We start from the raw sequence: 13,515 nt of genomic DNA, 5'->3' as shown, positions 1-13,515 counted from the left end.
TTTATCCCGGTCAGTGTGGGAATTGGGAACATCCATTGTGTAGAGTTTAATGATGACCGGACCTCGGGCCTAGCTATTTAAATTAAACTATTATCCTGTTTGATGGTTTGCAAATATTTGGAAGGATACGTAAAGTGGGTTATACCTACATTTTAGAAAATAATGCAGTGAAATTTTCCTCCTTTTTTGAAGTCGGTAAAATAGTAGGTACAGCTTGAAAAAATGTAAAATAGACGTTTAATTGAATGAAGCTACGATAATATTAAATTATAGCTACGTAGATCCCGCGCCAAACTGCTAGTTCGCACTGAAGATGTTGCAAGCAGGTGTAGTCATAGAATTTGCTATGGCGACGCAATTTATTTCGTTATTCAGAGCGGACTAGCAGTGTTACGCGGACTATACCTAATTAACACTTTTACTGTAGGCATTTAAATGGTTTTTAAGGCGGTTTTATCGATTACTTATCGAAGCTAATATCGATTTCTGTTAGGTATCTTATTCCTATTATTATTATGATTAGGTAGGTAGGTAGGTACAACATTAGATAATTTAATTAGAATGCTATTACATTTCACATAGTACGGTTAGATAGTAGGTACCTACCTACTTGAAACTAGATAAACCTAACTACATAAAGTTCAAGTTCGTAAACAATCAGATTATTTATTGTTTTGTAGCTACACACTGTGTAGGTTAATAGGTACAAAAATGCTCTTTAGTTAAATATAATAGACATTGCAATATACCTATCATTGGAACTTGTCTAATACGTCCTACGGTACTAGTGCTGCCATCTTATGCATAACAAAAGAAATACAAGTTGCTAACAAAACAACTGCGCCCTATAACAAGAACAAAAGCCTCGCAAACAATAATGCACCCACATCGAATCCTCTTCAGTGGGACTTTAAATGGCATAAAATCGAATAAAAAACAGCGATATACAAATAATTGCGTTACACTCGCGCCACTTGAGTTAAACAATAGGTTTTATTGGCGCCAAAATCAGGGTGCACGCGCACACTTGACCATCTGTGTGATTGCGTTCCAATATGAATTTAAAATTACTAAATATTTAAGATTCAAGTAATTAACATAGTAAAATACATATTTACATTGGCTAGAAATATTCTCCTGACAATTATATCAAGATTTGGAAACATTAGTGGGTATAATAGAGAAATTTAGTTTAAATAAACTGAACGTTCCAATGTGGACAGAAATCGGGTTCAAAGATTCCGTTACTTGTTACTTACATACATACCTACATACATACATACATACAAACATACAACCCAAGCTAATAAAAGCGTGTTAAAAATAGTTAATACAATATTTCGTTTATTAAGGTAATAAAACTTCGCTTACTCTGACTCCGATAGCCCCATCCAGCCCACCAGTGTCCACCACGTACCTATTTATGTAAAAACCGCTTATCAGTTACAGAAATCTGAATATTGTATAATGATTGTATAACAAAAATCTTGTAAAAACCAACTTTGTAATTGCGCAGTTTTATTAAATGAAGTTTTCACAACAGTCAATTGTTTTCCTTGCGAATTCCATTTTTTTTCTTTTTGAATACCTAGTAAATTTTGTGCCAGATGTACGAAAATATAAAACATTAAAAATAATTATCATCATCGTTATCCACGCGCCGGCTATGATTCGGTCTGATTTGAATGATGTATTTGTTAAAGAAATCGCATGCATGCATTTGATTTCAATTTTTGCGATAAAAAAATATGTGTGATGAAGGTGGTAGAACACTTTGTGATTCGACTCCGGTGGCACCACCGCCACACCTATTTCTACCTAATAATAGCAGTGTTAGGCGCTGCTGTGTTCCGGTTTGAAGGGTGTGGTAAGGGAGACCGACTTTTCCGAGGCGTTCCAGCTAAGTCCTCAGGGGTAGCGGCGCATCCGTGGCCGACCTCAGAAATACCTAATCCTATCTGGGATTGATTACAGATGCCCATGGGCGGCAGTAGCCACTTACCATCAGGTGGACTGCATGCTCGTCTGTTACTCCTATAGTATAAAAAAAAAATGTAAGGGTTTTATGAACAGATGGACTTCTCATGTTACATTTAAACCAACTAAAATGCAGGGCAACAAAAAAATATCAAAATCGGTTCATAAACGACGAGGTTATCTGCGAACAAACATGAAAAAAAACACATATAAGGGCGAATTTACAAAACTGCTCATTTTTTGAAGTCGGTTAATTATCTTTTTCGATATTATGTATGACAATACGAGTATGTAATAATAAAATACTCGGGTGTATCCTGTATTTGCCATGTTCGTTTATTTAAATTATTCTGCAGAGTGTACGCGAATATTCAAGCAATACATTTTTTATAAATAAAGCATTATTGCAGTAAATCATTACGAGTATCCGTTTTCTCCGTTGACAATAACCATGAAGTTATAGGTAAATATGGAGGCCACACTTAGAACAAAATCTTGAGGCAAATACCTACGTATCTCCATCCCGCTTTCTGTGGGCCGACCTCTCTTTCTAGTGTGGACTATAGTATTGCTATCTTCTTCTTTAAATCTCCTAGAAAATTCTTAGAATTAGTCACCACACTAGCTTAACCAGAAGTTAAACACTGTCAAATAATTTACCTTTAAATAAATACTTGAACTATGATTAGTTCAATTGAAAATCCCAAAATCGTAGGTCACGTATGCATATCTGGGTTGGCAATTCAACGAATTATAATCCCATTTCTTAAGGATTCGGTAATGTGGCAACATTGGCCCTATGTGCCAAAATAAATAAAGGTTACCCTACTTAGACAGAGAGGGTCTGCCCACAGAGAGCGAGATGGTGATACATAGGTTTTGCTTCAAGTAGGTATTCGAAGTGTGTTCTCCATATTTACCTATAACTTCATGACAATAACGCTCGTTGATAGATGACAATTGACATTGACAACGGACAATTTGACATTGTCGACTTGTCGAGTTCGCTGTTCGAAGTGTTCGACACTTCGACATTTGACAATAAGTATGGTGAAGAACTAACGTAACGTAACCAAAGCAATTTTTTATTTAATTATTTTCTTGATAATCAACATCATGACTAAATAATATTTATTTTTTGATATAAAGTTATTGAACACTCAAAGATGTGGCAATTAATTCAAGGACAGTCATGCAACTTGATGCGACAGAGGTATGTTTCTTCCGTATTTGAATTTCCTTAAATTATCATAGTTTAACAGGAATAACGTATTCCGGTGTTTATTTCAGGTTGTTAACACTTAAAAGCAATGGATACTACTTGAATCTGGTAAAAACTAAGCCATCTCAAGTGATAAAACGACATATTTCGAATGTGCAAAGTTCAGAAAAAGTATTCAAGTTATCGCTACTCCAAGTTTGTCCATGGAAACTGTGTACTGGTGTCAGTTTAGGTTTAGCGGCTCGTTTATTTCTAAATAACACAGTACTATGTAAAGCACATGTACCTTCAAGGATTATTCAAAGGAGGCCGAATGTGCATGATGACAGTGGTAAATTTGACTGGAATAAGTTTTTTCGATACCTCGTGCCTCATAAATGGCTGTTACTTGCTGCTGTGGCTGTAAGTAGACTAAAATACGCTGATACAATTAAAAGTTGAATAGTTTTGAATAAAATTAAGGGATTTTATTTAATATTAATATAAAAAGTTGTGTGTAAAGTTGATATAGTTCTCGCCAAACAGCTAGTCCGCTCTGAAGTTGTTGCGAGCAGGTGTAGTCATACAATTTACTATGGCGATGAGATTCATTTCTATATTCAGAGCGGACTAGCAGTTTTACGAGAACTATACCTACTTATTAAAGTATAACTTGTTACGTGCCTCTTATTTATAATAAATATGAAGTAGGACATAAAACTTTCCATATAATATTGATTAAGTAAATACTAAATCTTAGAATAACATTATTGAGTCATATAGTAAACGTTTTAAACTTCCTTGTAATATTAATTAGTTATGTAAAGTTTCTCATCCTAATTTACATAGTGAAGTTATTAAAGTAATGTGTGTCAAATAAAAAAAAAGTAAAATTTATAAAAACAAATTAAAATGGAACTTAATTTTTTTAGTCGGCACTGGCAGTAGCATTTCTCAACGTGTACATTCCAGCGATGCTTGGAGTGGTAGTAAATGTGCTGGCTACTATGAAAAACAACCCTTCAGCTGATTTCATTCAGGAGATAAAGATGCCTGCCTTTAAACTTATTTCCTTGTATATTGGTCAGGTAAATATTATCTTATATGTAAAATTCTCGTGTCACAATGTTAGTTACCATACTCCTCCGAAACGGCTTTACCGATTTTCATCAAATTTTATATGCATATTCAGTAGGTCTGAGAATCGGCTATCTATTTTTCATACCCCTAAGTGATAAGGGTTGTTCACCCTTAACATTTTTTATTTATATGGCAACAACGTTTGCCGGGTCAGCTAGTTTTTATATAGAATTAGCAAGCAAATCTCTGATACATCGTAGATAAGGTTGCATTGTTTTAAATTGAATATAATTAAATTTTGCTTCATTTACTACTCACTTGCTGTGAGCATTTAGGTTACCTTCAGCAGGATTTCCATACGTCTTTAATCAACTCGGTACAGGAAAGGGTTTCTATTTGAAGTTGGTCAAACATGTGTTGGCACTCCTGAATAATAAGGATAGTTGTCTCACATGTAAGTTAGCCTCACTCAATAGCCTTCCAATGAAACAGAAGAAGTTCATGTAAGAAGTTTCTTGGTCTAACTGTATTACTGAAATGTAAGTGATGTGTTCTGGTTTGAAGAATAGGGAGATATTTAATTATGAGTCATTTTTTTTTTTTAAAGTGCACTAATTGAAAAAGTTTATTCAATAATTCTACAAGTTACATTATATTATTTACAATATTAACGTAATAAAAAAAAGTACAAAATAATATATGAAACAGGCTATAAAAATACTTATAATAAAATAGTTAAATATAATAAGCTTCATCCAAATTGTTGTCTCTTGGAAGAGTCCCCAAAACGCTGGCGACATTACCCCGGTGAATAGCAAAGCTAATTCTTTGCCCGAGGTAAGCGCCAGCCCTTTGGTCGTGGGTGCACTCGATAAAACGCCTTGAAAGGTGCTTAAAAAAAGATCGAGCGTCAGAACCCCACGGCCCCATCGTCTCTACACCAAACGGCAGAAATATATAGTCTCGACTGAGACTAGCATATTTCTGCAGTTTGCGTATTTCCGCATCGGTAGCCACAACACCAGCTGCCCTAGAAGATAGTTGAAGATGGGATGGTGCCATTGTGTCGACACACGTAGCATCCCACACAAGACACCTCCCATTCTTCCAAGGAATTAAAGTCAAGCCGTCAGGCCTCTTACCATCATCTCGTACAACACCGTTCGGCTCTAATTGTGCCGGTACGTTGACGGTAGCAAGAGCCCTGCGGATGACATCATTGAGGGCAGCATGGCGCGATTGGCGACCGGCGCTACGACGACAAGATAGGCCGTGGTGTCCCAAATGGTCTACCTGAACTAGTCATAACTGGTCTAACTATAACTGAGTCATTTATAGTTAGTTCTCACATGGAGAAATGTGTCTATAAATGATCTCAGTTACAATTATGATGCATATCAGTTTTTATGTTGTGCTATAGACACCTATGACAGCACAGGTCACTCAACATAAAATGCTAGACCATTAGAAGTTTTATCACAGTGCATGAGGAATTTTACTGTAGTTCACACAAAGATGTAGGCATGAGACCCACACAAGTGATGGTATGTAATGAGATACAAGTTTCAATACCTTAAATTTTTATTTCTTGCAGGCTATTTTCACTTTCTTCTACATTCATTTATTAGCGCAAGTTGGTGAGCGGGTTGCAGCACAAATGAAGCAGGATCTGTTTGTGTCCATACTGAACCAGGATATGGCATTCTTTGACCAGGAGAGAACTGGGGAGTTGGTTAATAGGTAAGCTTCACTTTTGATTTTATTAGGTAGAGCTGAAATTTTGGTTATTATGTCAGACGGTTAAAAGTAATCTAAGTGTATTGATACAATGAAGATTAATGAAACCAAAATTATTGAATTTTTGTTTGTCCCTGACTAGTTTGGTGTTATGTAAGAAACATAATTATATAAAATTCATCTTTCATTGGGATTTACAATCTGTATTGAATGTTGTTTTACATATTAGAGTTGTACGAAGATTGTTAACAAACTTGGTTTTACTTTACATTGAATTTTAACTTTTTTCAGAATTACAGTGGATGTGCAAGATTTTAAAAGTTCTTTCAAACAAACAATATCTGGAGGCTTAAGAGCTATAACTCAGGTGAGATTTTAACAGATTTTTAATTAATTGAAGAATGATTAAAAGGCATAGGCAAAGTTGATAGCTGACAGAATTATTAGTTGTATTTTTTTTATTATTATAGCTCACGTGAAATACTATTAAGTTTTGTTTTGTTTGTATAATACAGTGTATAGTAATAATACACATTATGTCAAAATCCAAGAATTTTGACCAAATAAATTGTCTAAATTGTTGAAAAAAGTGAATTTTGACATAATTTTCTTGCATAAAACAGCATTACTGATTTGAATTATGGCAAAGACAAACCAATATTAGTGTATCATTATAGTATGTCATGTTATTGATGGTTAATGTTTGTCTCAATATTTTCAGGTAATAGGGTCGGCAGTGAGCCTCCTGATCATATCACCACATCTCACAGGGCTGACCATGGTGTGCATACCCTCGGTTGTGGTTGGCGGGACCTTCATTGGATCTCTGTTGAGAAAGTTGTCCAGAGAGGCACAGGCTCAGGTGATTTTTACCACGCTTTTATTAGCTTGAACTGTATGTATGTATGTAATGAAATCTTTGAACTCGATTCTTACCTACTTTGAATGGTACAATTATTTTAAAATTCTGAATACTTATCAAGAACCGATGTCAATACACGATTTTAATAACTTTGACCAATTCTAATTTTGTCTCATCAGGATCGTCAGGATTAACGATTTGCCTTGTAGGATTTTAGCGTGGTTTTTAGTTTTTAAAATATAATTATTGCACCTTAGCATGTGTTTTTTGGTGCAAACTTTTGCTGATGAGGTATATATAGTTAGAATAACAGTTTTTATGAGACTTTGTTATCTGATATTAAGGTTGGACGAATCGAAATGTCGGCATTCCACATTACAATCCTCTTTAATGTTATCATTTATTTAGTGGTTTGGGAAAACAAATCTAAATATATTTGAAGTTGAGCGCCAATGTAACACATATTTTTTGTAATATTTCCTTCTTTGGGTCGTATGCTTTCATGAAGAAACATTCTATACATTACGCCAAGGAAGAAATATTTCTTACGTGTGTGTATAAATACAAAGATGCTTTATAATAACTGTTATAACGTTTACAGATAGAAAAAGCAACTCTAGTAGCGGAGGAGGCGATATCGAACATGCGTACCGTGCGAGCGTTCGCTGGGGAAGAGAACGAAGCGCGGATGTTCGCGGAGGAGTGTGACGTCGCCGCCGACCTCAGTATGGAGTTGGGGCTCGGTGTGGGACTGTTCCAAGCGGGGACTAACTTGTTCTTGAATGGGTAAGTAGTACCAAATTGAAGATATATGTATTTATAAATGAAATCCCGTCGCTTTAATAATAATTAACTGAAAAGATTGGATATAGTACTAGAATAATCTAATTTATTTCTAAGTGTAAGATTGTAATGTTTTGTGCTGTACTTATTTAAGTAAAGAAAGAATTTTTTTAAAAACTAAAATTCAATATTGTGAGATGGTGGCCAACATAGCGTTTCTAAGTTTTTCTGTATTTTTGGTGGCATGCGCATACGCATTCGCTTTCATTGTTTAAAAGCTTTTTCAGGTAGTATTTTAATTCAACTGTGCAAAGGATGAAGCAACTTTTCGCTATTTGACAAGAAATGGTGCTATACTCAGTTAAATATTACATAACCTGGAATACTCTATAGAATTTTATTATAATCATATATGTATATGATTATTCGTTATACATAATTCGTTATTGCTAAAAGTCTAACACGCAAAAGGTCCACTATGCGTGTTAGACTTCTAGCCTTTCCAGTGACGAGTTATGTATAGTTACAACCACAGACTTGTATTTCTTTTGTATCCACAGGTCTGTGGCTACAACCTTTGAGACATATGTTTGATATGTCATAATTAAAATACTTTTAAGAATATTTCTTTATATTACAGTATGGTGCTAGGAACGATGTTCCTAGGCGGCCACCTGATGTCGACGGGCCAGATGACCGCCGGTGACGTCATGGCGTTTCTGGTTAACGCACAAACAGTACAGCGATCTGTGGCGCAACTGTCTCTGTTGTTCGGGAATGTTGTAAAGGGCATAAGTGCTGGTGGAAGGGTTTTTGAGGTAAGGACCTTATTTTGATCTTGAAATTGAACCATAACTTTACCTATGATTTATTTTGAATGGATTAGTATGAGGAATATTTTACAATTTTTGTAATAAAAGTTGTTAACGAATAAGCAGTTACTTAAAGGACAAGAATTTGGCGTGACTTTAGATTCCTTGTTGCTTTCAAGAACTAAGTTAGCGCACATAAACCGGAATACAAAAGTTTTATACTGCTGTTATAAAGAAATAGCAGTTATGTATACATGTAGGGCATACCAAAATAAAATCAATAATCGTGATTCATGAATATTAATATTTATATTATGTTACTTCTATTTAACATGTACATTAATTTTGTATTGAAGTGAGCTTGAGGCTGAATTTATGTGTTTGACCTGGTGTTTTATATTTATTGTCTTATTAAATTTTCAGTATATAAACAAGGAGCCGAAAATGGACACATCCGGAACTAAAATAATAAAGTACCACGAATTCCATGGTGACATTGAATTTAAAGATGTCACATTTGCTTATCCAACGCGGCCGGAAGCCGTAAGTATCATTGTTTTTCATGGGATCCATATCTCATACAGAAACCCAAAATTTTCAAGTGCATTATATCTATCTAACTCAGATGTCTCATAGTGATCTAATATTAGGTTTATTGGTTGGTGCTAAAAACAGTTTAGATTTTTGTCATTTGTACAATTGTACATGTCCGATTGTAGTGAAAGTCTTTCCAATTTTGGAAAGAAGCCAATCTATTTTGTCATTTTTATATATAATTGTATATATAATTTGTACTTAATTATTTACAGGTGATTTTAAAGAACTTTAATTTGAAGATACCGGCCGGTAAAACTGTGGCTATAGTTGGTACATCTGGCAATGGAAAGTCGACCATTGCAGCACTGTTGGAAAGGTATTTATGCTATGTACTAAAACTTAATATCACATGAATGTTGAGACTACCCAGCTCTTTAGCATTACATGTTTAGCGAGAGTATTTAAAAGCTTTTGGTGTTAGAGCCCCCCGGAAATAACAGACTTTTTTATTGGGTAATACTTTGGTTGAGCCTTTAATCAGTATCGTCCAATAAAAAGTCGGTAGTTTGCGGTGGCACTTAGTGTCAGATTCTTAGATATTTTTTATTTTGGAGCCACCATGTCCACCATGGTAATATACGTAACCCTTTAGTGTTAGCTCTTATATCATTTAATGTTCCTAGTAAGACCGTTAGGGTTTGTAGGTATAAATTGTTTCATATTCCTGTCTGTAGATTGGTGTTGGTGAGTGAATCGCCTTTAGTTCGTGCATCTTACTCAATGGTATTTTGATTTCAAATCCCAGCCTAGACATGTTTTTCTCAGCACCTGCCGTATTTCGTAGTACGGCCGGCAAGTTTGTTCAAACTCTTTCTGGCTAAATAAACGCATTGGACATGTTTCGGTACTGTTTGTTAAGCATATAAATGTAATATAAATAAATAAATAAATAAATGTCGATAGTTACTATAAAAATAACGATATGTAACAGTGGTAGTTAGATTCAGAGCCTTATGCACTTTTTGTTATTAAACTCATACTTAATCTATCTGAATCTTACCAATTCATACTGGCAATAAATAAATATTTTGAATTTAATTTCAGGTTCTACGACGTAAACAGTGGGTCAGTAACCATAGATGGTACCGACCTTCGCGAGTTAGACTGCAAGTGGCTCCGGGGCCGCGCGCTGGGGCTCATCAGCCAGGAGCCGGTGCTGTTCGCCTCCACCGTGCGCGAGAACATACGCTATGGGAAACCGGAGGCTAGTGATGATGAAGTGAGTAGTGTTACTATAGGTTTTATTAACATTTAATGGCACTACCGCCGTCACCGTCAAACAGAACATCAGATACAGGAAACTGAAGGCCAGTGATGATGTCAGGTCTCTTACCGATAGCGGTTATTCCTTTTGTTATCATGTAATGTAGTAGATTGCTTTTAAGTAATCAGTATTTTACTGAACCGCCGTCAAATCATCTTGAAGTAGAACATGACAGATTCTTGCATGAGCTTTTCAGCTTAAAGTGAAAACTTAGTAGACCGCTGTTATAAGGAAATACAGTTTTTGGTTCAACTACATTACTATTAATAAGTAAGAGTGCCTACATGAAAAGATCAAACACCTCTATTTGAAATAAAAATCTACAACCACCATTTTGACGTCTTTTTTTTGGGCCGCATTTGAACCGTTAACTTTCGTGTGGATCCTTAAAATAACTAGCCATTTTGAATTCCAGGTGTACAGAGCGGCTATGACAGCGAACGCACACGAGTTCATCCGAGGGTTTCCCGAGGGGTACGACACCATGGTGGGTGAGCGCGGCATGTCGCTGAGTGGCGGACAGAAACAGCGGATTGCCATCGCCAGAGCGATACTGAAGAACCCGCCGATTATTATATTGGATGAGGCGACCAGGTACATATATTTATGACAAATTTCTTATGCACGCAACCTTATATTATGCTTCCGCATATAGGTACACATGTGTAGACGTACGCCCTAATTAATGCAAATTCATACATGCACACTCACACAGAATACACATACACTTTTGAAGGTGGTAGAACCCTTTGTGGTTCGACTCCGGCGGCACCACCGTCACACCTATTTCTACCTAATAACAGTGTTAAGCGCTGCTGTGTTCCGGTTTGAAGGCAGTGGTAAGGGAGATAGACTTTTCCGAGGCATTCCAGCTCAGTCCTCAGGGATAGCGGCACATCTGTGTCCGACCTCAGGTAGGAATATTTAATCCTATATGGGATTGATTACATATGTCTATGGGCGGCAGTAGCCACTTACCATCAGGTGGACTGCATGCTCGTCTGCTACTCTTATATTATAAAAAAATACACGCACAAACACAATAGCGCACTCGCGCACGCACACAAACACACATACTATCACTCTATACACGCACACATACGCACGCAACGTGACCAAACTAAAGTAGTCTATAGCTTTGCTCGCCATATTATTGAAATTATACATACATATTACATTCATACATGTATATACATTCTTAATAATGCAATTATATTGCATGTTTTTTTTATATTATGTGTTCAATAGTCTATTCATAATTTCCAGTGCCCTAGACTCTGCAAGTGAGAAAGTGGTCCAAACGGCGCTGGAGACGGCGTCGAAGGGCCGAACTGTCCTAGTCATCGCACACCGTTTGTCTACAGTCATGAATGCGGACATGATCGTCGTTCTCAGCAAGGGGAAGATTGTTGAGGTAAACATAATATAAATATTAAATTAATAACAGGAGCAATGTTTTCCATATGACGTAAAGGGTACATATAGAACGTCTGTCCTCGCCAAGCGTAAGACGACGACTGGTTGCAAGAAACTATCGAAAGTTGACATTGGCGGAATTTTTACAATTACCCACCTACAATTCGACAAGGATTTAACATATTATTGCTTGATTCATTTAATGAAATTTCATTCAATCAAAATCAAGCAATATTATTAGTGGATTTGACACACTTCCATGACTTAGCTAAGCCTTAGGTCTCCTAAAGGTACCCTTATAGTCCGATATCTGTTAAGAAATGTTATTGTTATGCTTATTTGTTTTTTCATTTAGGACCTTTTTGGCAAAGGGATATCTTCCTGTAGGCTGAGTGATCATAGATCAGATCACTTCGGAGTTCGTATATGTTGAGAAAACTTCGATAGCGTGATTCAGAAACGTGTAGCGTCATCTCTTGGCGACTTTCGGGAAGTCGCCACAACTTGTCTATGTGTCCCTTTATTTAGAATCATATTCAATCATATAAATGGTTTTAACACCTTTACTTTGTAAAACATTTTATGTTACTATCCGTATTTTTAATACTTAGAAAATGAACTCGTAAGGCAGATGGAAATAGTATTAATATAAGAATTTAACATAATTTCAGATGGGAACCCACGAGCAGTTGAAGAAGCAAAAGGGCGTGTATTGGAACCTCATCAAACAACAAGACCAAGACAACGACTCGAAGTCATTATGAAGAGAATGAACGGTTTAGTTAATTGTAGTCAATTATAGGTGAAAGTGTTGTAAAGAGTGGTCAGTAATGGTCAGTAATTGTTTACTGTTGTATAATGAAATTGGGGGTGTGGGCGGGTAGGAATATTTTGTGGCTGTTCTGATATTAAAGATAGGGTAGGGAAGGGATGTACTGCGACAGTACAAATATTAGTAAGGGTCAAAAAGTTTTGCGTCAGTAAGAAGTAAGGAAATACCTCCCATTTTGCTGAACGACCTGTTTAATATCCTTTTCGGTAAAAACACAAATTTTTGACTAGAAAAATTAAAGGAAAAAGGTTTAAAATAGCCCTGCAACTTCTATATAGAAGAACATTAGACATTTAGCATTTAAGGTGGTTTAGTCCGCGCCAAACTGCTAGTCCGCTCTGAATATAGAAACGAGTCGCGTCGAATAGCAAATTGTAGATATTAGCGGGACGAAGACAGCACTGGACCTCTCGAGCCTCCGCTGCCCGCTCTCGCCCACGGGTACAGAGCCGCGTTAGTATGCCCTTACGTTGCTACGGAGTATATGCTTGTAGTTGTGCGCAACAACTTCAGAGCGGACTCACAGTTTGGCGCGGACTATACCACTTAAGCTGGTAGCACTTAGTGGCATAACTGTCAGAACTATATCTGCCTTGTAACAAATTACCACCGCTGTGTTCAGGTTTAAAGTGTCTGACAAGGCAGATTTAGTACATGGACGTTCTAAATTAGTTCTTAACCTAAGTAGGAACGCTGTGATCGATCTGAAGTTTAATCCATGGTTGGAATTGGTTACATTTGCTTTAAATATCTCATACTATCAAGTATCAATACGTCCCCGATTTTGAAAAGACAATTTTAAATTATTAAAATAAATGTACAGATAAGTATCAAAAATAGTTTTGTAAGTAAACAAAATGTATGGAATGTAAATTGTATAGACTGGTAAGAATAATAAATTATATTATTTGTTACTGATCATTTGTTTTTAATTTTAATTACATTAAAAAGGCG

The 13,515-nt window shown here is 36.1% G+C and overlaps 1 protein-coding gene across 1 annotated transcript; it reads left to right on the top strand.

Annotated features, from left to right (window-relative positions):
- Positions 1-3,009: 3,009 nt before the first annotated feature.
- LOC140752243 (mitochondrial potassium channel ATP-binding subunit) lies at positions 3,010-13,480 on the top strand. The gene is made up of 14 exons (XM_073086464.1): positions 3,010-3,190; positions 3,268-3,601; positions 4,111-4,266; positions 5,853-5,998; positions 6,287-6,362; positions 6,717-6,857; positions 7,459-7,643; positions 8,281-8,458; positions 8,876-8,995; positions 9,262-9,365; positions 10,094-10,268; positions 10,729-10,907; positions 11,580-11,727; positions 12,401-13,480. Exons 1-14 carry the CDS (start codon positions 3,144-3,146, stop codon positions 12,491-12,493), a joined length of 2,082 nt encoding a protein of 693 aa, XP_072942565.1. The 5' UTR covers positions 3,010-3,143; the 3' UTR covers positions 12,494-13,480.
- The last annotated feature ends 35 nt before the right edge of the window (positions 13,481-13,515 follow it).

The sequence above is a fragment of the Epargyreus clarus genome, unplaced genomic scaffold (genome assembly GCF_041222505.1).
Source record: "Epargyreus clarus isolate Ecla_fem2 unplaced genomic scaffold, WU_Ecla_fem_2.2 ptg000024l, whole genome shotgun sequence".
NCBI lineage: Eukaryota > Metazoa > Arthropoda > Insecta > Lepidoptera > Hesperiidae > Epargyreus > Epargyreus clarus.
This window is presented reverse-complemented; position numbering and strand designations above follow the sequence as displayed.